At 35.6% G+C, this 27,918-nt stretch overlaps 1 protein-coding gene across 3 annotated transcripts in view; it reads right to left on the reverse strand.

Annotated features, from left to right (window-relative positions):
* KYNU (kynureninase) overlaps window positions 1–27,918 on the reverse strand; it is a 146,681-nt gene that overhangs the window by 28,672 nt on the left and 90,091 nt on the right. For 2 of the 3 annotated variants that reach the window (XM_030801228.1, XM_030801229.1), the window contains 2 exons: window positions 22,088–22,186; window positions 21,248–21,321 (listed from right to left, as the gene is read on the reverse strand). In XM_030801228.1, coding sequence (XP_030657088.1) covers window positions 21,248–21,321; window positions 22,088–22,186 — 173 coding nt within the window. Of the gene's footprint in view, window positions 1–17,757; window positions 17,950–18,386; window positions 18,447–21,247; window positions 21,322–22,087; window positions 22,187–27,918 lie in introns of those variants that run through there. The other variant, XM_030801230.1, reaches the window with a different exon arrangement.

A 27,918-nucleotide genomic window follows, 5' to 3' on the forward strand; every position in this document is an offset into this window, starting at 1 on the left:
CTTTAAAACTATCAAATTTCTAGAAATTAAAAATAGAGCTACCATAAGACCTAGCAATTCCTCCTCTGGACATATACCCAAAGGAAATGAAATCAGCACCTTGTAAAGATATCTGCACTCTCTTGTTCACTGCAGCATATTCAAAATTGTGAAGATTTGGAATCAACCTAAGTGTCCATCAACAGATGAGTGGAAAAGAAAATATGATGGACACACACACACACACACACACACACACAGAGAAACAGAGAGAGAGAGAGAAAAAAATATTATTTAGCCCTAAAAAAGAATAAGGTCTTGCCATTTACCACAATGTGGATGAGCCTGGAGTACCTTACACTAATTAAAACAAGCCAGAGCCAGGTGTGATGGTACACACTTGTAGTCCCGGCTATGTGGGAGGCTGAGGTGGGAGGATCACTTGAGCCTGGGAGTTGAAGGCTGCAGTGTGCTGTGATAGCACCTATGAATAGCCATCACACTCCAGCCTGGACAACATAGTGAGACTTTGTCTTTAAAAAATTAATAACAAAAAAAGAAAGAAAAAAGCCAGACATGGAAAAATTGCCTGATCTCACTTATGTATGAAATCTAAAAAAAATTCAAATATACAGAGATAGAGAACAAAAGAGTGGTTACCAAAGACAGGTGTGAGGGAAGGTCAGAGGACACAAAGTAGCAGATATGCAGGATGAACAAGTCTAGAACTCCAATGTACAGCCTGAGGACTATAGCTAGTACAGTTGTATTATATTTGGGATTCAGGCTAAATGAGTAGATTTTCACTGTTCTTGCTAGAAGAAAAATGAGTAACTGTATCAAGGTGGATATCTTAATCTGCTTCACTATAGTGACCTTTTACTGCTTCTATATATCCCATACATCATGTTATAGACCTTAAATATACACAGTAAAAAATAAAACAAAAATATGAAAAATATTATGGGAAATGACACATGGGCCTTTGTACTCCATAGTCCCTTCTTTTTTCTTTGGAGATGGAGTCATGCTCTGTCGCCCAGGCTGGAGTGCAGTGGCGTGATCTTGGCTCACTGCAACCTCCACTTCCTGGGTTCAAGCCATTCTCCTGCCTTAGCCTCCCGAGTAGCTGGGATTACAGGCATGCACCACTAGGCCCGGCTAGTTTTTTGTATTTTTAGTAGAGATGGAGCTATGCCATATTGGCCAGGCTGCTCTCGAACTCCTGACCTCACGTGATCCACCCGCCTCGGCCTCCCAAAGTGCTGGGATTATAGGCGTGAGTCATCGTGCCCGGTCCAGAGCCCCTTCTGAAATAGAGCTGCTTTCTTCTGTTCTCCTTTGTCACAGGAAACATTTTATATTTTGGAGAACTTCCAACTTGGGGAGACCCTCCGATATGGGGACAACCAGTGTATTTTCTCTAGCTGAATCAGCAGTGACTTTGGATATTTCCTCCCAGAACCATCAGCATTCTAGACTCTACTTACAGCTTCAGTGATTTGGGTTCTGAAGACTTCCGTGGATTGTCGGAACACAGCATGAACTGAAGCAATGTGTACTTGTCACTTCAGACTGCAGCAAACTTTACCTTGCTTTCCATCCTTTTCTATTCAGACTGGCCTTTGTAAACCAATAATCTATCATTCTCTACCCAGAAATATCACATGTTGGTGCAAAAGTAATTGCGGTTTTTGTCATTCCTTTCCATGGCAAAAACCACAATTACTTTTGCACCAACCTAAATAGTTCCAGGTTTTTCCTCTTTGGTAATCATAACAAAAATGCCTGGGAAATAATGTACTATTCAAATACACAGGTTTGTATATTTATACTATTTTATGCTATATATATTTATACTATTGCAAACATACAACTTTGTATACTTCTGCTTTCCCAGGAAATTTATTGACATATAACTGAGCCTTTCTTCTTAGTTTTTCATCAAGTTCTCACTCCTATTATAGATGCAGACGTGACTTGTCGACAAAGAGGGCCAGACTATTTTCTTTCCGGTTTCTCTAGGTCACTGGAAACTCTTAGAGCAGGGCCTTGTTCTGTTTCTCTTTGCATGCCTAGGTCCTAACATGGAATCTGGTATATGAGAGCTCTACAGGTACTTCTTAAAGTGAAATGTGACTGCCCTAAGCAAACTTTAGACACAACCAGGTAGGTCATTTTCGCTTTCTACCCTTTAAAGCAGTGTTAGACAGTGCCTGGGGCAAGGATTGATCTCTCCATCTGTGACTGCAGTCTCATCGTAGTATTAATCAATTTGCTAGTATCAGACTTGAATCATCTATTACACTTGTCAAATAGCCCACATCTCCACTAGAGGGTAGATCTTTCAGTCCAACATGGAGAAAGCATATCCCTAGAGTCTGGATGACGTACTTATCAGGAAGCCTCGCTCTTAGCTTAAGCTAGGCCAAGATATTTTGTGTTGGTTTTCATTTAGATAAAACACAGTTTATGTTAGCCTTGAGGTGATTTGACTATGATGCATTGGATCAGATGGCACCTGACCAGTGAAAATGATACTAGTGACCCCTTTGGTAGAGGGGGTTAGATACTGGTGATGGCAGATTAACTTCCCTCCAGGTGAAACCTAATGAGGTATGATTTCATCACCCTAAGTGCTTAAGTTAGTAGTACCTAATTTAACTGGAATTTAGGAAACATTGTTGATAGTAAAGATAGTATTGTATGCTCGGGAGGAAAAATGAATATTGCCTTTATTTTTATTTTTGAGACAGAGTCTTGCTCTGTCAGTCAGGCTGGAGTGCAGTGGTGCTATCTTGGCTCACTACAACCTCTGCCTCCCGGGTTAAAGCGATTCTTCTGCCTCAGCCTCCTGAGTGGTGGTGCACACCACCACACCCAGCTAATTCTTATATTTTTAGTAGAGACGGGTTTTCATCATGTTGGTCAGGCTGGTCTCCAACACCTGACCTCAACTGATCCACTGACCTCGGCCTCCCAAAGTGCTGGGAATATAGGTGTGAGCCACCATTCCAGGCTGCCTTTATTTTTTATTTCCTCTAGCAGCTTCAACACATTTAGAACTATCCATGTTGAGAGCTGACAAGGAAGATTTTACTGGACCTGCGACTTGAATCTCAATCCCACAACTTTCTACCAGTAGAGAGCTGGGCACCAGTTTATTCATCTATAACTTCATAGGCCTATGGTTAAATAAAGTGTGAAGTTTCTAGCACAGTGCCTGTCAAGGTAAGCTTATTGTAAACATTAGTTAGATTCCCTCCCTACTTGAATATATCTGGTATTCATCTTAAACCTTACAGTTGAAAATTAATGCATGGGGAAGGAAATGTAGAAGCTTATCAACTAATGAATTTGTTAGATTTTCATGAATTAATCAAAATGATAGGCATATTAAGAAATCTGTCTTCTGGAAGTTTAAAGTAAATGAAAGTGATGTTTGTTCATGGAAGATCTTAGTCAAGTAATAGGAGAATGTCTTTGATTAGAAGTCAGAAGACCTATTCTCTAGTTCTGCCTCTGCCCAAAACACAATATGTCCAACACAGCATTCGTGTTTTTCTTTATATTTATTCATCAGCTCAACTCTTTCTGTTAGGTAGTTTTAGACACCTGAATTGGACACCATTAGGTTATTTCCCTCTTCTCTTTGAGTCTTATGCGTAAGTAATTTTGTTGTTTATTCTTCAAAATGGCCTTGTTATCTACTCCTTCCTTTATATTCCACAGTTAGACCCTAACCTAACCCATATCATCTGGTTTACAGAAAAAAAAAATCAAATTTCAGTAGACAAGCAAAATTAATGACAAAATTTTGAAGTATGAATACCAAAGTCTTGTAAAGAAGTGTTTTTTTGTTTGTTTGTTTGTTTTCAGACAGAGTCTCACTCTGTCACCCAGGCTGGAGTACAGTGGCACAATCTCAACTCACTGAAATCTCTGCCTCCTGGGTTCAAGCAATTGTCTGCCTCAGCCTCCTGAATAGCCGGGATTATGGGTGCCTACCACCACACCTGGCTTTTATTTTTATTTTTTTTTTGTATTTTTAGTAGAGACGGGGTTTCACCATCTTGGCCAGGCTGGCCTTAAACTCCTGACCTCAGGTGATTCCCCCACCTTGGCCTCCCAAAGTGCTGGGATTATAGGCGTGAGACACCGCACCCGGCCGTAAAGAAGTGTTTTTGTATTAAATATCAGAATCAGGATTGGGCAGCTATCTTGAGTTAATTTGAACAGATAACTGAGCTATATTAATGAGTTAAATTGTGTAGAAAAGCAAAATCATCTTAGAAAGTAATTGCTTATTTAATGTACTAATGTTTATCATGATGTATATTTAAAACCCATTCTTTCGGCAAGCATGAATGGCCCTGTGCTGAGTACTGAAGGGAACTTATTATGACTCCCCCATTAAGGCTGGTAAGATAATGTTTGCATAAAAAGGAGGAAATAAGGAAGGAGTTCTAGCATAAATGAATCAGATCCATTCACATTAGTTTAGAACCATAGGGCCATTGACTATTATTTTATTTTTTATTTTTTGAAAAGAAGAAATGCTAAAATTTACCAAAGAAACTTATTTCTCCTATATTTACATATCAAAGATAATATATGAAATTTTATGCACATAATGCTTTCTGCGGAAACTGATTCAAAATGTACCGCTTGGCATTTTCTTTTTTAAAAATCTGATGCAAACAGTGGCTGTGAGACAGAGCAATGAAAAAAATAGCAACATGTATTTCCCATTTATTTTCAATGGGATCAAAACAAAAATCAGGAGCAATATTTCAGAATTTCAATCTTTTTTCTTATTTAGCAAACTTTTCTTTCATTTTTTGTGCATTCACTAAAGAACTGGGTACTTGACACTTCTGTTTGTGGAGTGATATTAAAAATTCAAGAGTATGAGTTATGATGATTGCTGGGTATATCTGACAAAAACATCAAAGACCTAGTGTTCAAACACAGTATCACAGGAGGAAATAATAACTTGTGCTTGAAAACAGTGATGACATTTTCATAACCCAAATATGAAAGAAACAAGGGACTGCACGAAGAGTAAAATGTGTTCTTAGAAAAAAAGAACTCAGAACTGATTCCATAACTGTGGTCAGGGCATCGGGGTTTTATTAATGTTTTATTTACTGAAGTTACAAAAGTGCTTTATATCTGAAAAAGTATAAGTACAATATGATTGTTTACAAAGAATTTCCGAGTTGCCTATCTCATTATTTCATGCTAATATCTCTCTTTTGCATTTATTCACTTAAGAAATTATATATTTCCACCAGCTTTGTACAAAGGACACAAAGAGACCATCTGGACCTTGAACCAGCTCCACCGAAGATTCTAATTGTTTGCCATCCATTGTCTTTCCCCACCCCCATTACCTGTGGATCTATTACCCCTGTATGGAAGCTATGAAACCCCACAGAACATTTAAGAATGGCCTGGCGAATCAAATTATTGGCTCCTGTGCCAGTAAGAAATCCTGTTCAAAAGGAATAGTTTAGCAAAGCTTCTGCACATCTAGCTGCTAAGGAAAAATGGATGGAAACTAAGACATGTTTGCTGGGAAATGGGCATAGTCATTTCCTGTATTCTCACTTAATTTTTACAACACCACTTTGAGGTAGATATTCTTTCTACCATTTTAGATTTGAGAAAAGTAAGGCTTAAAGTGGCTGAGTGACTCATCCAAAGGGGCACAGCTAGTTAAGCCAATGTCCTGCTCAATAAATAATCAGGAACACTGACCACAAGCAAGAAGCTGTGATCAAGATAGCATAACCAGAACAAAGTTGAAGGAGGGAGTAAAACTGAGTATCTTAACAAGCCAGCAGGAAAGCAGAAGCTCAGATGCTCGGTCCCTGGAAACTGAATGGAAGAGCAGAGGTGAAAAGCAGGGCTGAGTAAAGTAAAACGGTTTAATAACTCTACAGTTGATACTTGTTACTAGGGGCTCTATATCTATTGTTTACGCTCCTGATTAAATTATCCTTCTTTTTGGAGGCTTATTAGAGTTTTCTTATGTTTCACTTATTAATAATCCAAAAATAGTTAATGAGACACTTTGCTAGAAGCCAGAGAGAGGCAGCATAAGACAAAACAGGCATTGTGTCTGCCCACCATCCCTGCACAATAGTTTAAAGTCTATTGGGTGTGAGGATGGCTGGGGTAAGGGGGTAATTAAGTATATTCAATGAAATTGTGGTGGGCAGACTCTTAAAGTGCCCTCCTAGTGTTCATGCCTTTGTCTAATCCACTCCCTCTTGCCTAGATAGGATCTGAGACTCCACACCAAGAAGTAAGAATCCAGGGGACAAAGTGAGATAGAAAGAATGAAGAAGGAAAATAGAGTCAAAGCTAGGTGTCTCATATTTTCATAGTCAGTACTTAAGGGAGACAAAGTGCTGACATATCTCATCATGAGTGAGGCAATAAGTGGATTGAAACACTGAAGGATATGAAACCAGAGACTCAAGATAAGATGTTTCAGTTTCATCGCCATGAATATTGAAGTAATTACAAGGAGAGAAGAGGGTGAATGCTGATTATACAAATTGGGTCATTCTTGTCATACTCACCTAAATCAAAGTCTAAAGGCCAGAGGAAAAAAAGCACCCAGGGTACATAGCACTGCTCCAAGAACTGACTTCTCCACAAGCCCAGCTGCTGAAACTACCTGCTGTAACCTGAAGTCCAGTTTCACTTAGTATCTGCTGAAATACCTGCTATAACTAAGACTAGTTTTACCTACCACTGTCACTCACCAATCAGAGCTTGCCAGCTCCCAAAAGCTTTTCTAGTGCCAAAGAGATTTCTTTCAAAAGGATATGTAACATTTCTTTAAAATAAATACCCCAACATTTTCTTCGTTCTTTAGACACACTGATGACTGCCTGATCTGTATGTGTGCCCCAAATTGCAATTCTGTGATTCACAAATAAAATGTTAAATTTAGAGATATGTCTCTGTATTCTATTTTGACCTCAATAAGAGTAAGAGAAATAGAATAAAGAAAATAGTAGCTCTTTATAGAGGTTATTTATATTATAATTCTCTAACAATGAGTAGTAAATGGAGTCAGAGTACTCCGGATGTGGAAAATAATATAATTTTCTGCAAAACGTGGCATAAAGATTAATATCTCGATGTAACAGTGATATCATTGAATTCAGTGGTCATAGCAATTACTTAAATAAAATATTCATCAAAACAATTCAACCAGTCATAAATACAGACTCACATCGTTTTCTGCCATGTAGCAACAGAAAAGTAGGGGAGGGAATATTTCATATTATATGTGCTATAAAGTCCTGGGGCCATTGGTAGCTAATTATTTCGGACTGTCACTAATTTTTCATATGATGTTTTACTTCCTTTATGTCTTTATTTGGATATAGAATATTAATAATTACCTTGTTATTTTAATAATTGGTGGTTTTGATCTTCAATCTTAATGAAATTCTAAATGTAATCTCCTCTGGAAAAAAAATAGCAACTTTGTAAGATGAATGCTCTACATGTTCATTTGATAAAGAAATTTAATCATTTGATAAAAGAAATTTAATCATTTAAGTGGATTACTATAACAAGAAGATGAGATTTCTATCTTATTAAAATTTATTTTTACCCATACCCCTTGTGAAATAAAGACATGTTGGCTCTCTTCTACGATGTATGACATTTTTCAGGCTATTCTGAATATTTTCATGAGGAACAACATCAATGATGTTATATTTTTAATTTAACAGCCCATACTGATATATGGTTAGCTAAAGTTTTGAAAAACATTACTAATTTAAATAAGAAAATAAAAAATAATTATATTTAGTAAAACAATATTAGAGAGCCTGTTTCCCATATTATCTTCCAATTGCTAGCTCACAACTTGACCCTAGGTGATTGATGACTCCTCAAACACTCAGCTAAGGTCTTATAAAAATAATCAAACAAGTTTAACTTAGAGCATGTGTGATTTTCCCTCCACTTAGGTTCTTTTAGTTGTTTTAATAATATTGAGACCAACAAAAGCAAATATTAATTGAGATTTTATTATAAGCCAGACACCATTCAAAGCAATCACTTAATTTTTAAAATAATCCTATGAATTATACTATCATTATCCACATTATAATACAAAAGAGGAAATGAGGGCTCTAAAATTCTTGATAAATAGTCTAAGATTTCACAGTTATTAATTGTTAAAGTCCAAATGTAGATATAGACCATCATGACCCAGGATATTCACAGAAAATGCAAAACCATCAGGAGCAGGTTTTTAAAAATGCTATTCTTTTTTTTTTTTTTTTTTTTTTTTTTTGAGATGGAGTCTCACTCTGTCGCCAGGCTGGAGTGCAGTGACGTGATCTCTGCTCACTGCAACCTCAGCCTCCCGGGTTCAAGTGATTCTTGTGCCTCAGCCTCCTGAGTAGCTGGGATTACAGGCATGCACCACTACACCCCGCTAACTTTTTTGTATTTTTAGTAGAGTTGGGATTTCACTGTGTTGGCCAGGATGGTCTCAATCTCCTGACCTCGTGATCTGCCCTCCTCAACCTCCCAAAGTGTCAGATTACAGGTATGAGCCTCTGCACCTGGTCTTTTTAGTATGTACAATGTCCACTCCCTCAAACAAATGTTCTTTTGACCTTCTCTATTCTTTTAGAATCTCTATAAGGAGTTGCCTTTCTTCAAAATGCATGATCCTAGACACTTGATTTAGTGAACTTGGGTAAGCATCTCACTCATCTGTTACAAGTTCAAGTCTTTACAAACAGAAATAAGAGCTATTTGAAACCTTTTAAAAAGCAAATAAAGAAATGATTATTTCAAAAAAACATTCAAACACAAAATACATTGCACAGAACCTAGGAGGAAGTTAAATTCATTTTAAGACCCATCACTTGGAATGTAGGAAAGGTAAAATCCAAACACAAAAGAAATGCAATCGTAATGAAATCTTGGATTCTTAAAAAGCAAATAGTCGAAAGCTAATGAAGTAAAATTAAAAACCACTGAATTAGTTTATAAGTAGCTATTATCACAATGCGCTCATAAATCATTCCTAAAAACTAAATGTCAACAATAACAATTAAGATACAATCTCCTTGTACTTGGACTAAAAATTCAAATGTTTTCTCATCAAAAAAGGGAATTAATTTACTAAGAATGGAGATATAAACAGAATTTGAGAGAAGTAAAGTATTGGAAGAGATCCAATAAATAATAAAAGCATAGATCTGAATATGCTGTATGTTCTTTGAACATCATAAATTCCAAAAAAGGAGTTTCAATAAATGTTATCAAATGGAAAGCATCGCTTATCATAAAGGCATCTTTGAAGTATGATACTCAGATTCAGTAAGAGAAAGCCACTGGGGATCTAGTGAATATGATTTTGGATGTGAGGAGTTATGAAATGAAATATCCAAACTCTCCTTGATCTCTTCAGCAAGTCTTTAATAGCAAAATGCTCAATATGAATTCCTAAATATGTCATTCATTAACTTATCCTTTAAACCCCTTACCTCTCACCTCAACCTCACCAAAACTAAACAACAACAAACATCTGTTTCTTAGCTTATGTTAAAGAACAATTTCCCCTTTGGCACAAAATCAAAAATATAATAAAAATAGTTCACAATCTTTCTTAAGAACATACATTTTCATAGAAGACTGCTGTCATAAATTTCTTTAATTTGGCAACTTATTACCATACATTTAATAATTTAAGTTTGTGTTCAGGAATGCGAACATTCTTTTCCTCTTCTCTCTCTTCCTACAGGCTATAACTTAAAATAAAATACAATTGTCCTACTGTTTTCTTGGCTTTAAAAAATGTGCTGATCAGACAAATTGTCACAGCATTGCAAAAACATGGAACATGCTGGGTACAGCATGATTGTTTATTCTAAAAATAAACAGAGTCTGTAATAACAACTTGGGATAAGTTAGAATGTCTGTCATCCTAGCATCCTCTATAACCTAATCTGAAGTATGTTACTTATTTTCCTCATTAAATAATCAGGGTTCATAGAGTCAAAAGTTCCACAAAGCTTGTTTTGTTTAGAGAACAATCGGAAATTTATCCATTTAAATAACTTTGATATAGTCTTAATTTTCATAGTAAAAACTTTAGCAACTGAAGTTTAAGAAATATATACATAGTACTCTTTCATACTTGAGAAAAGGAAAAAGAATGTTATAGCAAATTTGTTATCAAGTTGTCTGAACTGACTGTACTTTATTGCATGCACTTATTACAGAAAGGAGTGGAAAGGAGGGTCACTGAAGTTATTGATATAGCCGACGATGCACAGATTTCCATCAAGTTGGTTTTAGTTTCTGAGCTATCCCTACCGGCAGTTCACTCAATTGTGATGCTTCATTTTTATCACTTGAGAATGACAGCATTTGAAAGCTGGAAGATAATCTTCCAGAGATCACTGGGGTCTATTTATTTTTTCCACAGGCAAACCAAGACTTAGATAGGTGAGGAGACCTGAATTTGTAATCTTGTTCCACATGAACAGTCAGTGGCTCCCCTTTGTCTTTAAAATAAAACCAAAATTCCTTAGTTGGAACATAAGGATCTGAACGTTCTGGCCCCTGACTGGCACGCGTGGAAAATCACCCTGCCCAACAGGGCTACCTCACAGTCACTGCCTGTTCCCTTTCAGTCTGACTGAAAATTATGGGATTTCTCCAGTTAGCTTACATTTCATCTTTGTAAGGTTCTCCCAACATCTCTCTTCTTTCACTGCCCACACTGAATGGTAAGTTCAGGACAATGGGGGCTTATTCATGCCTGTATCCCCAATGCTTTGAATACAGCCCTGTCTATAGTGAATGCTCAAGAAATAGGCCAGCATGGGCAACACAATGAGACCCCGTCTCTACAAAATAAAATTTTAAAACTTTGAAAATGTCATAATTCTTTCATAATGTTCAGTATACACATTAACTATTTCTTATGAATAGATATAGACTTTCTGCTTTTCCTTTTGATTGTTCCAAGGTCTATTCATCTATCATCAGCCAAAATGTTTCTTTCAGCCTCCACTAACAATCTTTTTTAGCCAGTCAATCCAATTTGGATGGCCTACTACAAAAAGCATGAGCTTGACCATACTACAGTTCTGTCTTCAAGACAGTAAGGTCAGTTTGGTAGGATTTGGGCATGGTTGCATGGGTTCATAAGTCCCCTAGTCAAGATCTTCAGCCATATTCCCACAGTAAGGCATTAATGTTGCTAGACTGCCATGTGTAGTGAGAAGAAAGGCTTAGGAAACAGAGACATGCTTGGTACAGTGCAAGCAGATATTCGAGTTCAGAAATCAGAGTAGTTCAGGCACATATAGAGAACACAGAACTAGTGTCTATAAAATGACGATCAGACAAAACAGTAGATATGCATCAAAACAAGTGGGCAAAACAACACAAAACAAAAAACAATGAGAGAAGGAGCAAACAGAGTCTAAATCCAGGCAGTTGGTAATCAGAATAGTGGTAGGAAAAACAAAAGTATGGCTAAGTGACAAAAGCAGATTCAAAGGTACTAATGACAAAGAGAAAGTGTTGAAAACTGAGAAAGTAGATTGCTTCAGCTCATAAACTGTACATTCACCCTTTGATGCCAGCAACTGGTCCCCAAGCATGCCCACTAGAAGGCTTGGCATGGCATGACATTAAACAGGTACAATATTGCTAACATACTCTTAGTTTAAAAAGATCTCTATCAATTCCTAGTTTTATAAAATATTCATCTAATCACAATTGTTCTGCTTTTTTCGAAGTTAGCTGACTTAATGCTATTCTAGAAAGTAGTTTTAGGATGTATCATAAAATTGTTTCATTTTTTTCTTCTCATTTGCCCACTCATCTGTAAATATTAGTGCTTCACTTGGTTCTGTTACATATTCAATTACCTCTTCAAATCTTACTCTGTAAGAGGCTTGTTCTAATACGTCCAGTGAGCTAACAGTATGATAAGCATAGTCATAAAAAAGCACTTCCAGAAATGATAAATTTTAGTTAATAAAAATTGTTTTCTGAAGTTTCAGAATATGTTGTTCTTATAAGAGCTAAGTCCATTTTTTTTTGTGGCGTGAGACTATTATTAACAAAAAAGACTTTGAACGTTTTCTGAATATACTTTTCTGAAATATCTTATTATTTTGAAATATTGGCAAAATAATCCTTTGAGTTAATACTGATGCTCCAAGTCCAAGAACAGAAAGTTTTCTAGATTTAGGACTTTAGAAAGAACGACTTGAATTTTGTTCATCAATGTTGATTAAAAATTCATGAGGGATTTTAAAGTTGTCTGTAGCTAGTTTTCATGGATATATTTGGTCTTCATAGAAGCATATGGAAATGCATATTTAATTTGACAGTATTTTGCAAATCATACCCGCTTCAGAATAATTTGCAAAGTAGAAATGCTTCCATATGTTAGAAGATGGTTTGTCTATTATGCTGAGAGTAAAGACAGAGCCGTATATTCAACAACAAAAATTTAAAAAATACTTTCTTCAGCGCTGTAGATTATGAAAGTAAAGAAAGATTAACAGGACAATGTCCCAGGACTCAAAGAATTTAGAATTAAGATTTCAATCTATAATAAACTTATTAAGCAACCATATAAGACATGCTAAAATGAATTTTCATAGGGATCATTGGGCCCTTAAAAAACATAGTGTCACATGGTTATTTTCTGCCTAAATTGCCATGGCTTGTGCGAAATCTTCTTAAATCCTGACCAAAGCTGATTGGAGCAGGGACTGATATGGGAGACAAAGCAAGCTATTTATACATGAGTTGATCATGAGGACAATAGATGCTAGCTAGCTCTGGACAAAAGAATAATTCCCACCCAATCAAATTCTCTCCGTGAACATAGAGAATATGGATCACGTGGTTCAGAAGTTTGTTGTGAGTAATATATTCCAAGTATTCTTGTGTAGACGGTGAAGTTAGCCTGCCTGAGTGTTGGAAGTACCAGGACTTGGTACCTGGTCTGTGTTGCTGAGGCAGCTCGCAATGCTGCTTCACACAGCATAGATTATTACAACAAACTTCCACCCTGTCTGTTTGGAAATCATAAAAAGCCAGATGGATACATGTATGTTCTAAACAAGAACACATGAAAATGTAGCAATAGCTCTTCACAGTTAATAGTAAGAAAAAAATAAAGCCCCTGCAGATTTCAAAGGTTACTTTAGGGATAAAACTTGAAGTAATTAAAACAAGAGCTGAAGCTCTTTGACAAGTTTTACTTTTTATGCCTGAAAGGTTCATTGACCCTATATATCTTCAGAGACACTGGACTGCAGTTTTAGAACAGAAAATAAATGTTTAGGTTTCAAAGAACTTCAGTGTTCTCAAATTAATGACTATTTCCTCATTATCTGAGAGTAGTGATTTACAAGCAAGAATAGCTTTAATGTATGTTTTTATACTGATAATTACTATTTTGGCTTTCTTTAAGATCTAGGATTACTTTATCTCTGGAATTAAAAAAATACAGATTATTTACTGAATTTATTTTTAACTGTGCTCATGCCTCAATGCATGTAAGCTATTTTTATGATCACAGCTTAAATTCCCTACACAAGAAAATTATCTGGAGAATTTCGCACAGTAAAAATTGTCAAGCCAGGAAGATTTTTTTAAAAAATCCTTTAAAAATTATTGATCTAAAATGGTTTCTAAATGAAAATATGTTTAGGTTGTATGTCATGATTCCACAGATGAGTTTTCTTTAAGTGGTGTGTCTACTTTTGGGTCCCTTACAGTCACCATTTGAGGACTAAGACTGACAACAGGTGTAACCCACTTCATGAGTGTGTTCCCAGAGGGAAGCGAGATCTTAAAGCAATCACGATTTTACCACTGTTTATAATGGCTAAAATATTGTTGAAAGATAAAGAACAATTTTATGATAATGAGGCAGGCTTTAAAATGTTGTCAATAACTCCAATTCCATAAAAATTCTAGTGAGGAGAATAAAAAGGAAAAGATCACTTGGCATATTCCTTTAAGAAATGCTATTTAAGTAATTCTTTGTTGTTTTTTATATCCCCTTAAATTTATGGAACTTATGAAGTGAATCTCTCTCACAGGCAACAATTTTAGTTTTCAATGTAACAGAGTAAATTTATTCACTTAGTTAGTATTGCATTCCATTTTACAGAAGATTCGTATCTGTAAGTTTCCCCACCTCCTTGCTCAAGCTCTTCCCAAGCAGCTCTGAGTCAGTCTGCTATACCTCCGCTGCCCCTACGGCAAAAGCAGTCTGAGAATTCACCCAGTAATTAATCAGAGGCTGCCTTATGGCACATATTCTAAGCTTGGGTTGCCTGTGACTTAAATCACTTATTTAACTAGTTAAAACATGTATCTCCAAATGAAGTATAACATTTTAAAATCGCAGGCAATAGCCTATATTTATTTTTCATCTATGAAAGCTTTTTGCAGAAAAATATTGGTTGGTTATGTTTGTTCATGTCTCTTTAATAAACTCAGGATCATTCTCTTTACATGAGAAAGTGAAGATTACCTTAGAAAGATACTTATGTGAGATAAAATGCAAGTTTTACTATATTTAGTTTCCGAGATAGAAAGGTGTGTGTGTGTGTGTGTGTGTGTGTGTGTGTGTATGTATACACACACATATACAGACATATCCAAAGTCTTTATTATCTGATGACAAATGAAAATATAAAAAAACCACTTAAATAAATCAATTTTAAAGTCAATGGCAGAAGGTTTGACAGAGATGCTATCTTAAAATATAGAGCTTAAAATTATTTTTAAAATGTAATATATGATTTGAAAAAATATAGATTAAAATTATAATATTCTAATAATTAAGAATAAGGATAAGCCGTGTTGATTTTTTGGTATATTTCTTGACAAAATGATATGGTAGCAAAATATTATCCCTCTTATAGTATATTTAACTTTCTCAGCATGACCTTAAAGATAATTTTTACAATGATTTGTGAGGCATTCATCATTTATCTTGAATCCTTGATGTTCCAGTTATGTCCTTTTGAAGTACATTGTCCAATGTCCTCTACTTCACCTGGTAACTGCTCTGACATATTCTCATTGGCCACGATTCTGTGATTCAGGAGTTTTCCAAATTCACTTGCATCATGACATCCTGAATCTCCCTTGAAAAATCTTACTTTACAATCATTTTCATTCCATTTTCACTGCATTATCTGATATTTATGATATTATATAATCAGCAAGAGACTATGACTTCGTAGAGTAATTCATAGCGATAGATGCTGCTACTACTTGGAAAATGATGTTCAGGTAAGGACTAATTTTACAAGCGGGGAGTTTATTAGTGAATATTTTCCTTATATCTTTGGGGACTGAAATCATGTTTGAATAATGATAAACTCTTGCAATTTGCAATCAGATGAGAACAAGGGCTAAAAATTATGCAAGTGGTAAAGCTGGAAATAAAAGTTCGTTTCTTCTACATCAGTTGTGTATTGTTGAGATAACTGTGGATGAGATACTTTTGGGCAAGAGGATTAAGGACTGAGGTCTTGAGAGAATCAATGAAAAGGTGAAAAAGTAAACCTTTAAAAATACAGAAGAATTCTCACATCCATTGGAGCAGAAGCAAAAGAAAATGGCACCACAGAAGCTTAGAGATGTGGGAGGCAAATATTAAAGACAAAGGAGATAGCCAATTACATATGGCTGAGAGGCCAAGGAGTTGTAGCTGGAAAGTCATCCATGTTAACACTGGCTAAATACAGTCTAAATAAGCAGAACAGGTGCCTCAGAAGGCCGACGTCACATTTCAACTGGGGATTCTATAAAAACTCACTGAGAAATCTATTGGTACTGGTCTATCTCATTTGAAAGCATCAGAAGTGTTGTGAAGTCACACATCTTGTTACTGTGACCTATATTTCCTGTTGTCTCAAACTTTGCACAAGAAGGCCTTATTCTGGTACTAGATAGGGACTTGATAAGCAGTAATTCAGAAGGCATCATTAGGAAACTAAAACAGGATTTAAATGATAGATAAGTTTTGGGCTACGGCATTCTCAACTATTGCCTGGAAAAGCATATGGAATTGAAATATATAAGTCAGTGTTCCCCAGACAAATGTGCAAAAGATGATCTCTTCATACAATGTTAATTGTACACTTGGACAAGCATGGTATAAAGTTATAATTTTTTAAGTCTTTTTGCTGAAATTTCTGGATGTTTATTTTTATTCTTTCTGGGACTTTCCTGGGAATTGTTTGATACATATTGTTTGTCTAATGTTGTTGCCAAATAATAACAACTCTCATTCCTTAACCATGCACTGAAGTCAGCCAGCCTTTTCAAAAGGTTCTTTTTCACCAGCAAATTACTCTTTACAATAAAGGAGATGATTCAAGCCCTTAATAAAGCCTTTAAAATGTCATCACTGTCTAAAACTTTCAATCAAATACCTCTAGCTGATTATGGAAATGTGTTGGCATGATTTAAAATTCAAGCATTTTTATCAAAATTGTCAGTCGGCCCCATTCTTGCCCATTCAAAAAAGCTCAGAAGAAAAGTATCCCAAGGGAAATGTGCATTTTAGGAGAATCTAATACAATGGGCACATATGGAGGTTTGCTACACCAGCGTGAAAAGTGAGGAACAGCAGGTTTTCAGTATATATGATTTCACTGGCTCACGTAAAAAAGTAAATGATAGATGGATTTGTAATACCTCATATTATCCACTCCTGTTTTCATAGTAGACTCTCTGTTAAAAAAAAGAGGGAGGTGGTATCTTAAATCGCAATGTATGGGCTCTTACAGAAGAATCATTTTAAAGGATTCACAAAGCTTTGAATCCCCTAAAGTTAAAAGGTTAAACAGTCCTCTAAAGTGTGCCATGAGGGTTAACATTTGTAACTTTTTTTAAAACATTGAAAATTTACAATATTATTTAAGCATGTTTTTAGTGAAACATTTCATATTGTCAAATTTGTACTATTAAGAGTAGTTCCCTTCATATTTCAGAGCAATAACTAACTGTGTAGACTGAATTAAAGTCTACCTTGAAGTGGGGCAAAAACATCCAAGAAGTCATTTATTCATGACCAGTCCTAATTTATTGTACAGACAGAGTTTAGAATACGACATTGCAATGAGCAAAGTTAATAATGAACTAGGAAAAGGTTAAATTCTAGGTGAGAATAACAGCTTGAGTTATGATGCTTAATGCAGTGGGTTGACTCTGGCCTCTAATTTATTCAGTCTCTTTATGGGCAAAGGGCTCTTGGAAAAGCCTTAGGTCACAGGTTTTGAACAATGTCCAAAATGCATATTTAAACAAAAAAGGAAGTGAAATCTCTTGGTACAGATGCAATTTGCCGTTTGCTAATGGAAACAGCACATACAGGACTATTTCAAAAATTATATACCAAATATTAGACTTCTAAAATGCAATGTTATATATCTGGGGATACACTGTCTACACCAGGTGGGTCACCCATGCTTATAATTCCTTTCTTAGATCAGCCTTTATGAACTGTTAAGTTTTCTGTTTAACCAAGCACCAAGAATGCCCCCTCAGGTTTCCTTCCAATTTTCATCACATTCTACCTCTTTATTGAAGGCTTAAACTGCACAGTTATTGCACTATCAACATATAGTCAAATTGTCAAAAAGAAGAACACATAATTCAAACATATGCACTTTAAAATACTTGTTAAAGAGTGAATGAGTGGACTATGAGAAGAAGTGTTACTTGGATATTATTTATTTGAAATAACATGTTTGGCCACTAGATGTCACCCTTTTTAAGCAACAAAGACTACTTCACAAAGTGTGACATCAATAGCAGTTACATTCGTTCCACTGTGTTTGATGTTCTCCATATGGTTCTCGGCTACATACTGAATACTTTAACAGTGAAAAACTCTTTGGTCTCCCTAAAGCTCTAAGAGAACAGAAAAGTAAGATGACAGAAGGCTTATTATACATAGTTAAACCAGCTAATCTTGGAATGCTAACAACTGAAATATAATTATTAATTGGCAAATAGAGTCAGTAGTCATACAGACTCTAAAGTTTTCTCAAAGTTTGAATTGGATTTGACCTTAGAACTATAAATATCATTCACAAGAAAACTCCCTCTCCCCATCTTCACAATATTTTATGTATGGAACATTCTTGTAACATCTGAACAATCACCCTTATTTGAGCAGCGTGATATTGCAGGCTTTGGGGTCTTTTCTTTGTTTATCACTCTTCTCACAGGTGGTATTTGATTTTCAGGTGAATAAAAAAATAAAACACACTGAGGGACACAAAGTTAAGTTTCAGCAAAACATTTCTTTTCCTATCAGGGACAATGAAGTGATGATTGGGAAATACCTTGTCCTTGACTTGTCCAAATCTGCTGCATTCCATTCCTAATTAGAGGGCTCCGATTTCCTAATGCAAATTAAGTACAATATAAGATACTTGGTACAGAATAGAGAGCCAAGGCTAGAAGTTGACAGCACTGAGATCAGTCACTGACATCACTTAAAAAGAAGCTTTAGGAGTGTGAGAAAACAACAAACAGAAAAACAACCAAGGTTTTTCTTAACGTGGCCTTCATGAGTCAAGCCTAATTTAAGTCCCATAAGTTTCCATAGCTAAATTGTTAAAATGCAACAACAGCTAATAACATATAATTTTCCAAAAAAGTTAAAAGCAAGGTTCTCATACACATACAAAATAAACAGCCATGAAAGATCTCATTCAACCCACTAAATAGTGGCAGAATCAGTAAGATGGTAGGAAGGCCAGAATTCTTTCTTATAGCATATAAGAGAGATTATATCTCCAAGGAATGGAGATTATATTGTACAGTCAGCTCATCAAAGGTCTGCTAAAATAAACTTGGTGATAGTTACAAACTAATGTCCTACAAAGTCACAAACCATAAACTTTGAGGTTATATTTTCTGCTTAAGAGAAATGATCTCTACTGGGCAAAAGTCTACATGTTACCACGCACATTCACAGTGAGTCAACAAAGTAGTTAGGGGTTAGTACTAAATAATTACCAAACAATACTCGGGCTAGGGTGTTACAGAATGCCACCCATCTTTTTCTTATATATTTTAAATTTTGGATTTTTTTTCATATAACCCCACACCTATTGATCACATATAATGCTGTGTTAGTCCATTCTCTCACTGCTACAAACAACTGCCTGAGACTGGGTAATTTATAAAGAAAAGAGGTTTAATTTGTTCACGGTTCTGCAGGCTGTACAGGAAGCATGACTGGGAAGGCCTCAGGAAACTTACAATCATGGCAGAGGGCGAAGGGGGAGGCAGGCACATCTTTCATGGCCAGAGCAAGAGGAAGAGAGAGAGGGAGAAGGTGCTACACACTTTTAAACAACCATATTTCATGAGAACTCACCATCATGAGAATAGCAAAGGGGAAGGCCCCATTGTCCCATCACCTCCCACCAGGCCCCTGCTCCAACATTGGGGATTACAATTCTACATGAGATTTGGGTGGGGACACAAATCCAAACCATATTAAATGCTTAAGTGGCTATACTTAGTGTTTTACATACATCATCTCATTTTATTCTCACAATAACTGCTTATGAGTAGGGGCTAGTACTACCTCAGCTCGGAGCCCAGAATACTGAACAATCATAGAAGATTCACCAGGTGACAGACCACCAAAAGACCAAGCTGAACTGTGAACCTGGTCTGCCTAGATGGTCTTTCTCTTGGGAGCCTAGACTTAACATAGATTTAAACATTGTCTAGAAGATTTTGAAATTCCACAAAATGAGGCATACGTGAGCACAATACAATCCCTTTGTCCTTGTTCCTTGTCCATGGTGAGAGAAATCTCAAGTGCAAGACCTGTGCATGCTAGGAGGTCAAAGCTTAACTCCGAACACTGACATTCTCTAGGATTTGTATATATTACTTCTTCCCCTCCCCCCAACCCCTTCTATCCCGGCACTGGCTTACCCTGTTGATATAATACATGAGACCCTCTATTTCAATTTAAATAAATGGATACTGAGAAATGGCCAGGGTTGTGAGTCATCATACAAAAGCAAGCAATATCTTATATACTGTTTATGTGGAAAACATGGTATTCTTATAATATTTGCCTTTTAATCTTCTCAGAGACATTGGGACGTGGAGGGAAATCTAATGTACTGATAATGATATTCACGTAACATGTCTGGTTGACTAAATATCTGTCCAAAGAAAATGTTGTCTTGTTGTCTTAAGTTTAAAACCTTAAAACCTTGAAAACAATTTAGACACAATTAAAGAAACTATAGAAAATCATCTTAAATTCCTAGGATTTATATGCATAGAACTTCAGAAATGTGAGGTGCTCCAAAGCCTATTACTAATTTAGCTTCAATTCTTGTAAAGATTATACCACTCAGCCAGTGGCTGAGAAAATTCAGAAAACTAATCAAACATTATTACATTATCTATTAGGAGTCTAGACAGTCTCCTCACCACACATACTCCAATACAACAACTATGAAAAGGGTTTTTTTTTTCTTCCCAGCATATTATTTCTTCATCTCCATACCAGAAAAAAGTAAAAGGAACACTTATGAGTTCCCCAGTCAAATAAAAAAAAAGTTTGTTGGTGTATTACATTTGCATTGATACTTGTTCTAAAATATGAAGAGTTCTATAAAACAGAAAAGTATTACTTTTTATGTAGTCAGTCTGTTGTTCAGTGTTCAGCTTCTTTGGGTTTCATGGATTATAAAGTCTTTTAGGATAGAAGACATTCCCTACAAGCTATCATGTAACGTTTATAGCTTTAAAGGTAGATGTAATTTTAATAATAACATGCCACATTTAAGGCTCTATTAGGCACAGCTCTGGTTGCCTTTGATTTATTCATCAACGTGAGGAATCTGAAATTTTCTAAAGTCTAATTTTTGAAAAAAATATTCAAGTGGTCTCTTTGCATTAAACCGTCTGCTCTACATGATTGCAGCGACTCGTTTTTAGCACTGAAGCTTCCCTTTTTGATTAAATTTCTTGTTCAACCAATTGAATTCTTTGGAAAGCATTTATTTCGAATGAAGTATATTGTTGTTACCAGAGTAGGAAAATAATTATAATCCAATCCTAATTACTATTGGATAGCATCTTAAAGAACTCATGTAAATTTAACATATTATTAATGCAAATTAATTTGTTCATCACCAAAGAATTAGCTGAAGATGGTACTCACGCAGGTTTAATCGTATGGGCATGCTTTTCATGAACAAAGGCACCAGCAATTCCTCCTGCTCCTGCGTTTAAATACTAGATTGAAAATAAATTAAATTATGTGGGTTTACTTAAATATATGACAAAACTAAACAATGTAGTCATTTGAATTTTTTAATTGAAACCACAACATTTGACTAGTTCAAAATGTGTGATTATTTGTGTATTTATGATAAAACAGAAGCTTAGGTCACCTTCTTCAAAGAAAAACAAATAAAAAATACTATTATTAGGTTGAGAATAAATGGCTACTACTTTTATGGGGCAATTTTGCCCCAGCTGGTAGAAAGCAGTTTTAATGAGGTCTGGCTTCAAAATTCATATATTTAAATTATTTTGTCCTAAAATAGTGTAATAATGATAAAAATATATTTTTAAAGCAAGTAAATTATAATTGGTTTTATTTTCATGCTCCCTGTCAACTGTTTTCAAATATGAATTCTAAGTTGATTCTCTAAAAATTATCTTTATATATGCAGAAATTTCACAACTTATCAATAAAAAAAACTAAAAAGATCATCAATTTGAATTAAGTGTAGGGCTTTTTCTGCGGAACCTCCTGACTTTTTCATAGCAGCCTAGGAATTGAAGAATTAGTTTGTCTATATTGATAGAAATACTAGAATTAAATTACTTATCATACTATTCCATCATATAACTCTATTAACTAAAAGCAGAAAATACAATAAAAGAAATTGGGAAAGTAACTCAAATCTTTAAAACTGGCCCACAGATCCAGTTTCTCCTTCAGATTAATGTCAATGTGAAACAAAGGGATGTAAACGTATTAACTCGTTCGTACCTTGTAGGAACACCAGCAGGCGAAATCAACTCCCCAGTCATGTAAGTAGAGTTCAACATTTCCAACTGCATGTGCTAGATCAAAGCCAACATAACAACCCTAGGGAAGAGCATAATAATAGGCTTTAAGTTTGCTTAATGATTAGAAATAATAAGTACAAATATTTTTAAGAAAATATTTGACAAACTTCTGTACCATAAATTATGGTTTGCTCTTTGATGCAATGGTTCACAAAGTATGATCCATAATTCCCAGGACCCTTTCAGAAGGCCCACCAGATCAAAGCAGTTGTCATAATGCTAAGACATTCTTTGCCTTTTTTGCTGGATTGACACTTGCATTGATAATGCAAAAACAGTGATGGGTAAAACAGCTGCCACCTTAGCAGGAGCCAAGGCAGTGGCACCGAACTGTACTAGTAGTCATTACATTGGTCCCAGCCTTTCACCTGGGGGCATGGGAAAGTTTCATGTGAAAATATCCTTGTGAAAACTGTAAAAATGATCAATTTTCATTAAATCTCAATATCTTAATTCTTATATTTTTAATGTTGAGTGTGGGAAGTACACATAAAACCCTTGACCACATTCTGACGTAGGATGGCTATCTTAAAGCAAAGTATTTATGCAATTATTTGAGCGGCAAGCTGAACCTGCCACTTTTATATCATGGATAACCATTTCTGCATGAAAGAGCAACTGACAAACAATGATAATTCACATGTGTGATGTATTTAACAGATATTCTTTTGAAAATGCAGTGTCACTTCAATAAAACAACTTATAATATTTGCTGCCAATGATAAAATTAGAGTTTCCAGGGGAAATTAGAATATTGAAAAACTTGCATCCACTTCCATGAGTATGACTAGCTCCCACTGTTGAGATAATTCTGATGAATATAGTAGTAATACATAATCTTTAATTATTATATGATTAAATATGTCAATATTTGGAAAATACACATAATTCAATGAACCAATATTTTCTGAATGGCCAATGCTCGATGTTACATATTGTGCATTGATAAAGGATCTATTCAAAATGCAAGTTCAGTCAATGGATTTTAATATAATAAAGTACAGAAAGTTCAGTGATTCAGTTTCAAATTCCATACCAGAACTCCTAAAAAGTTCTCACTTGTCAAATTCTGATGCAATATCAAAGAATACACAAAACTGATGGAAAGGCTATTCAACTACTCCTGCCTTTTCTGATTGCATATCTCCATGAGTGCCTATTTTCTTTGTAAGATGCAAAAAGAGAAAAAAAGAGATTGAATGCAGGTGTAAAAAACCAGCTGTCTTGTATTAAGTCAGGTGCTAATAAGATTTGCCATATATAAACAATGCTACTGTTTTTTAAAGAAAACATAGTTTGTATAACAATATTTTGTTTATGTTAATATGTAATGCATTTGTTTTTATTCTAAAACAAATAAATACATTTTAAAATTTTGTTTTAATTGCAAATACAGTAAATACAGATATAGAGCCAATGTCAAATCTCCTAAGATCCTCAGTGGTTTTTTAAGAGTGTAAAAGGTTTCCTTTTCTAAAAAGTTTCTGAACTGCTGCTTAAGTGTATCCTAGTAATATGAGAGTCAATAGTTTTCTTGTTTAGCATTTAATCCCACATCATGTGCATATTTAATCAGTTCAAGTATATGCACTGTTATAAATTCTATCAATGGTTCTGCTTCTCTGCCCTCTCTTGCACCCATGTTATTTGCCATGTAAGTTCTAGTTCCTCCACTGTGGGTAAGGTGTAAGTCTCAGCCACTGGGATCAGCCATGTGACTTGTTTAGACCAACAGAATGTTAGCACATGTAATAAAAACAGTCTCAGAAAAGTAGTTGAGTGACTAAGCTTGCTCTCTCTTGCTCTCTGCCATCTCTATGAGAAGGACTTGCTTGGGCCAAACTGCTGGCCCAGATGGAAGATAAAAGAAATGTGGAGCATAATCATCCCCACCTGAACTCAATCTGGATCAGCTGCTCCTCCATGCCCTCCTCACCCCTCGCAGTTTGCCACAGAAATATGAGTGAGCTCAGCTGAGACTAGCAGAACCCCTCCAGCCAAGTCCTACCTTGATGCTCTGACACCAAGGTGATCCATAAATCAATGGTTATTGTTTTAAGACAACAAGTTTCAAGATGATTTGTTACACAGCATTTTAAGGGAAGAGTGAATTGATATACTCAGCCCCCAAAAACCAAGACATCCTTTACTTGGTCTTAGGAATTCCCACTGCCATTCCTCTTAAAGAGTACAAGATACCAAAAGACCACAAAATAGAGGCTTGGATCAGTTACTGCTTGAGTTCTTCTAGTTCTCTGTTAGAATAAGAGTAACAGTCCTTGCTTAATACTATTTGGTAAGCAAATATGCATACTTTGATACGATACAGATCCTCAATGTGAGCCAGCTGTTTTATATCGTGCTTAATTTTTAAAAAGTATTCTTATCCAATAATAAAGAGGAAGAATGATGTTGTTTGGGAGAGAATTTCAAAGTTTAATGTTAACTCTACTGTCTCCTTCATACACACTGACTTTGTACCCTCAGAGTCTCTTCTGATCTGACTCCATTCTGTTTTAGTTATTTACTTGTCATGAGGTTTTAAGTGTTTTGTGTGTCTGGGTAGTGGAATTCACAATGTTAAAAAAGCAAGTCTCTGTTTCCACTAAATTCCCAGAAGCACAAACTGGAACAATGAATACATATTATCCAAATTGTACCCAAGTAGGAAGTTTCTAGTTTATTTGCCGATGATCAAAGTCATTTAACTTACTGCATATCAAAATGTTGAAATGTTTACTGAGAAAATATAAAGATTAATTCCACATTAAGACAACTTGGTACATGAACATGAATTTAAAAACTGATGGCTAAATGCAGGTGATAGGACTTTGCAAAACATTTTACCTCTGGGTTTGTGTATGATTGGTTTACCAAGTGTAGTTTACTATGTGTACGATTAGTTTACCAAGCACACATACCTGCTCCAAACTAATTTTTTGAAACACTGAAGGCACACAACTCTCAATAGAATTAAAGTTTTTGAAGTAAATACTTGAATAAATTTTAGAAGTGTTCTAACACTTCCTAAGAAAAAAAAAACCCAAATTACAAATACAGGTGTTGTCCCTAGAGAAGAGACATGCAAACTATAGTCTGTTTCTGTAAATTTAATTTTGGATCACAGCCAGTCTCATTTGTTTAAATATTGTCCATGGCTGCTTTTACGCTACAGCAGCAGAAATGAGTTGTTGCAACAGGGACCATATGGCCCACAAAGCCTAAAATATTTGCTACTTGGTTCTTTACAGAAAGATGTGCTTACTTCTACCCTATAGCATTGGTTTGCACAAAGAAACCTCAATATACTGAAAAGTTAATTAATTAAAAACTTCAATCACTATAGTATGACTGGAGATAGCATCTCACAAAAGGACAATATATCAGCACAATATAACTGAATTTTGAGGGAGGAGGGGAGATTATTTATTCTTTGTTTCTCACCAAAAAATGAGCAATACATACCATGAAAATAAGTCAAGTGCTCCATTGTAATATGAGTTTAAGGAGTAACAGAACATGAATATAATTAATCTTCATCAAAACTTAGAAGTCATCAAGTCATCAAAACCTAGGTTTGGAGACTAATGTTTAGCTTTAATAGACACACCCACCCCCCCCAACACACACACATTTATTTGTTTATATTTTAAGATACACTTATAATACTGAAATTCCATATGAGGAAAAAAAGTTAATTATTCTAAATTTGAAACCCTCTTTTCTTCTCATCAACATTTCCAATTAAAGCAACTTTTATGAAGCAATTTTTACAGCTCAGATTTTCACAGATTTGTTTTTACAACTCAATTTTTCTAAGAAAACTCAAGAAATAGAAAAAGCAGCACTTTAATTATCAATTACTTATAAACAACGGCACATTGAAGAAACCACAAAACTTCACATACAATATCCCATTATTAAAATCCTTGTGGCCACAACTGTGGTACCACGTTGAAAAATCAAGCACGACTTCTACACTACATTTAATGCATTTGTAATTATTTCCCCATTGGTTGGTAGACAATATAAATTATTAAAATATAAAATGTATTGAGAAAAGAACTGGAAGATACAAACATGAGTATCACTGAAAAGTGATTTCACAAAAGTGTCACTAGATGGCAGCATCTTAAACATTAAAAAATCTAACGGTTCTCCAAAACCTCTCTACAGCCATCCAGTTATTTTCGTTGTTTTGCCTCATGTAGGTAACATGATACGCACAAGTGAAAGCAAACACTCTATACTTGAGTACCTACTTAATGCAATTTTTCAATAAAAATCAAGTATTTTTCAACACATTTTATTTAAAATTACCCACAGGTGCTCACACTCATGTTGATACAATCACACTCAATACTGACACAGCTCACACTCATACTGACACAACCAGCACAGCATTGTTCAGCCACCATGCCACCTTACTTTATAGTCAGTCCAAAACTTGCAATCATTTTCAGGCCATTCTGATTATTTCCAGCCTGCCTTCCTCCAAGAAACATTATAAATCATACATTTGATTATAAAACTCGCTGCCTTTGTTCACAGAGCCCCCATTAATTTCAGAATGCAACTCACAGTCCTTGGTATGGTTATCAGAGGTGTTTGAACCAGAGCAACTCCATCGTGGGTAGGGTCTGAGTAAAATAAGGCTGAGAGCTGCTGGGCTGCATTCCTAGTAAGTTAGGCATTCTAAGTCACAGCATGACACAGGAGGTCAGCACAAGGTAGAGGTCATAAAGACCTTGCTGATAAAACTGGTTGAGTAAAGAAGCTGGCCAAATCCCACCAAAACCAAGATGATGACAAGAGTGACCTCTGGTCATCCTCACTGCTCATTATAAGCTAATTATTAGCATTATAAGCTAATGCATTAGCATGCTAAAAGACACTCCCACCAGTGCTATGACTGTTTACAAATGCCATGAAAACATCAGGAAGTTACCCTATATGGTCTAAAAAGGGGAGGGACCCTTGGTTCTGGGAATTGCCCAACCCCTTCCCAGAAAAATCATGAATAATCCACACCTTGTTTAGTATATAACAAGAAATATAATAACCATAAAAATGGGCAACCAGCAGTCCTCGGGGCTGCTCTGCCTATGGAGTAGACATTCTTTTATTCTTTTACTTCCTTAATAAACTTGCTTTCACTTTGCTGTATGGACTCACCTTGAATCCTTTCTTGTGAGAGATCCAAGAACCTTCTCTTGGGGTCTCTTGGATTGGGAGCCCTTTTCTGGTGACATAGCTATTTGTTTTTTATTTTTAAGTTTTTGTAGAGATGGGTTCTCACTACGTTGCTCAGGTTGGTCTTGAACTCCTGGGCTCAAGCCATCCTTATGCCTCAACCTCCCAACGCAGGTATTGCAGGTGTAAACCACCATACCCAGCCCTCCTGGGTATGACTAAAGATCTGTATGATCTGTTGGTGCCCCTTGTTCAGATGCCCCATATAGACCTCTCTCTATTTACATAAACTTTTCCCTTTCCTGGGGATGTGCTTTCTCTCCTCCATTTGCCTAGCAAGGTCACATTTTGATCACTGGATAACTTTGAGCAAAGATTCTTTCGCCATCTCTCTCTTCTCTCTTATTCTACAGCCCTGTTTGTACATCTCTCTTGTAACAATTTTCCAATCTTACTGTCTTCTCTCACACAGCATTAACCCAAATAATTGTGGAATAAATAAATAAATGAATGAACAAATAATAAAGTCTTACAAAAGTCAATAGTTATTCTCTAAAG

This window comes from Nomascus leucogenys, chromosome 20 (genome assembly GCF_006542625.1).
Source record: "Nomascus leucogenys isolate Asia chromosome 20, Asia_NLE_v1, whole genome shotgun sequence".
Taxonomy (NCBI): Eukaryota; Metazoa; Chordata; class Mammalia; order Primates; family Hylobatidae; genus Nomascus; species Nomascus leucogenys.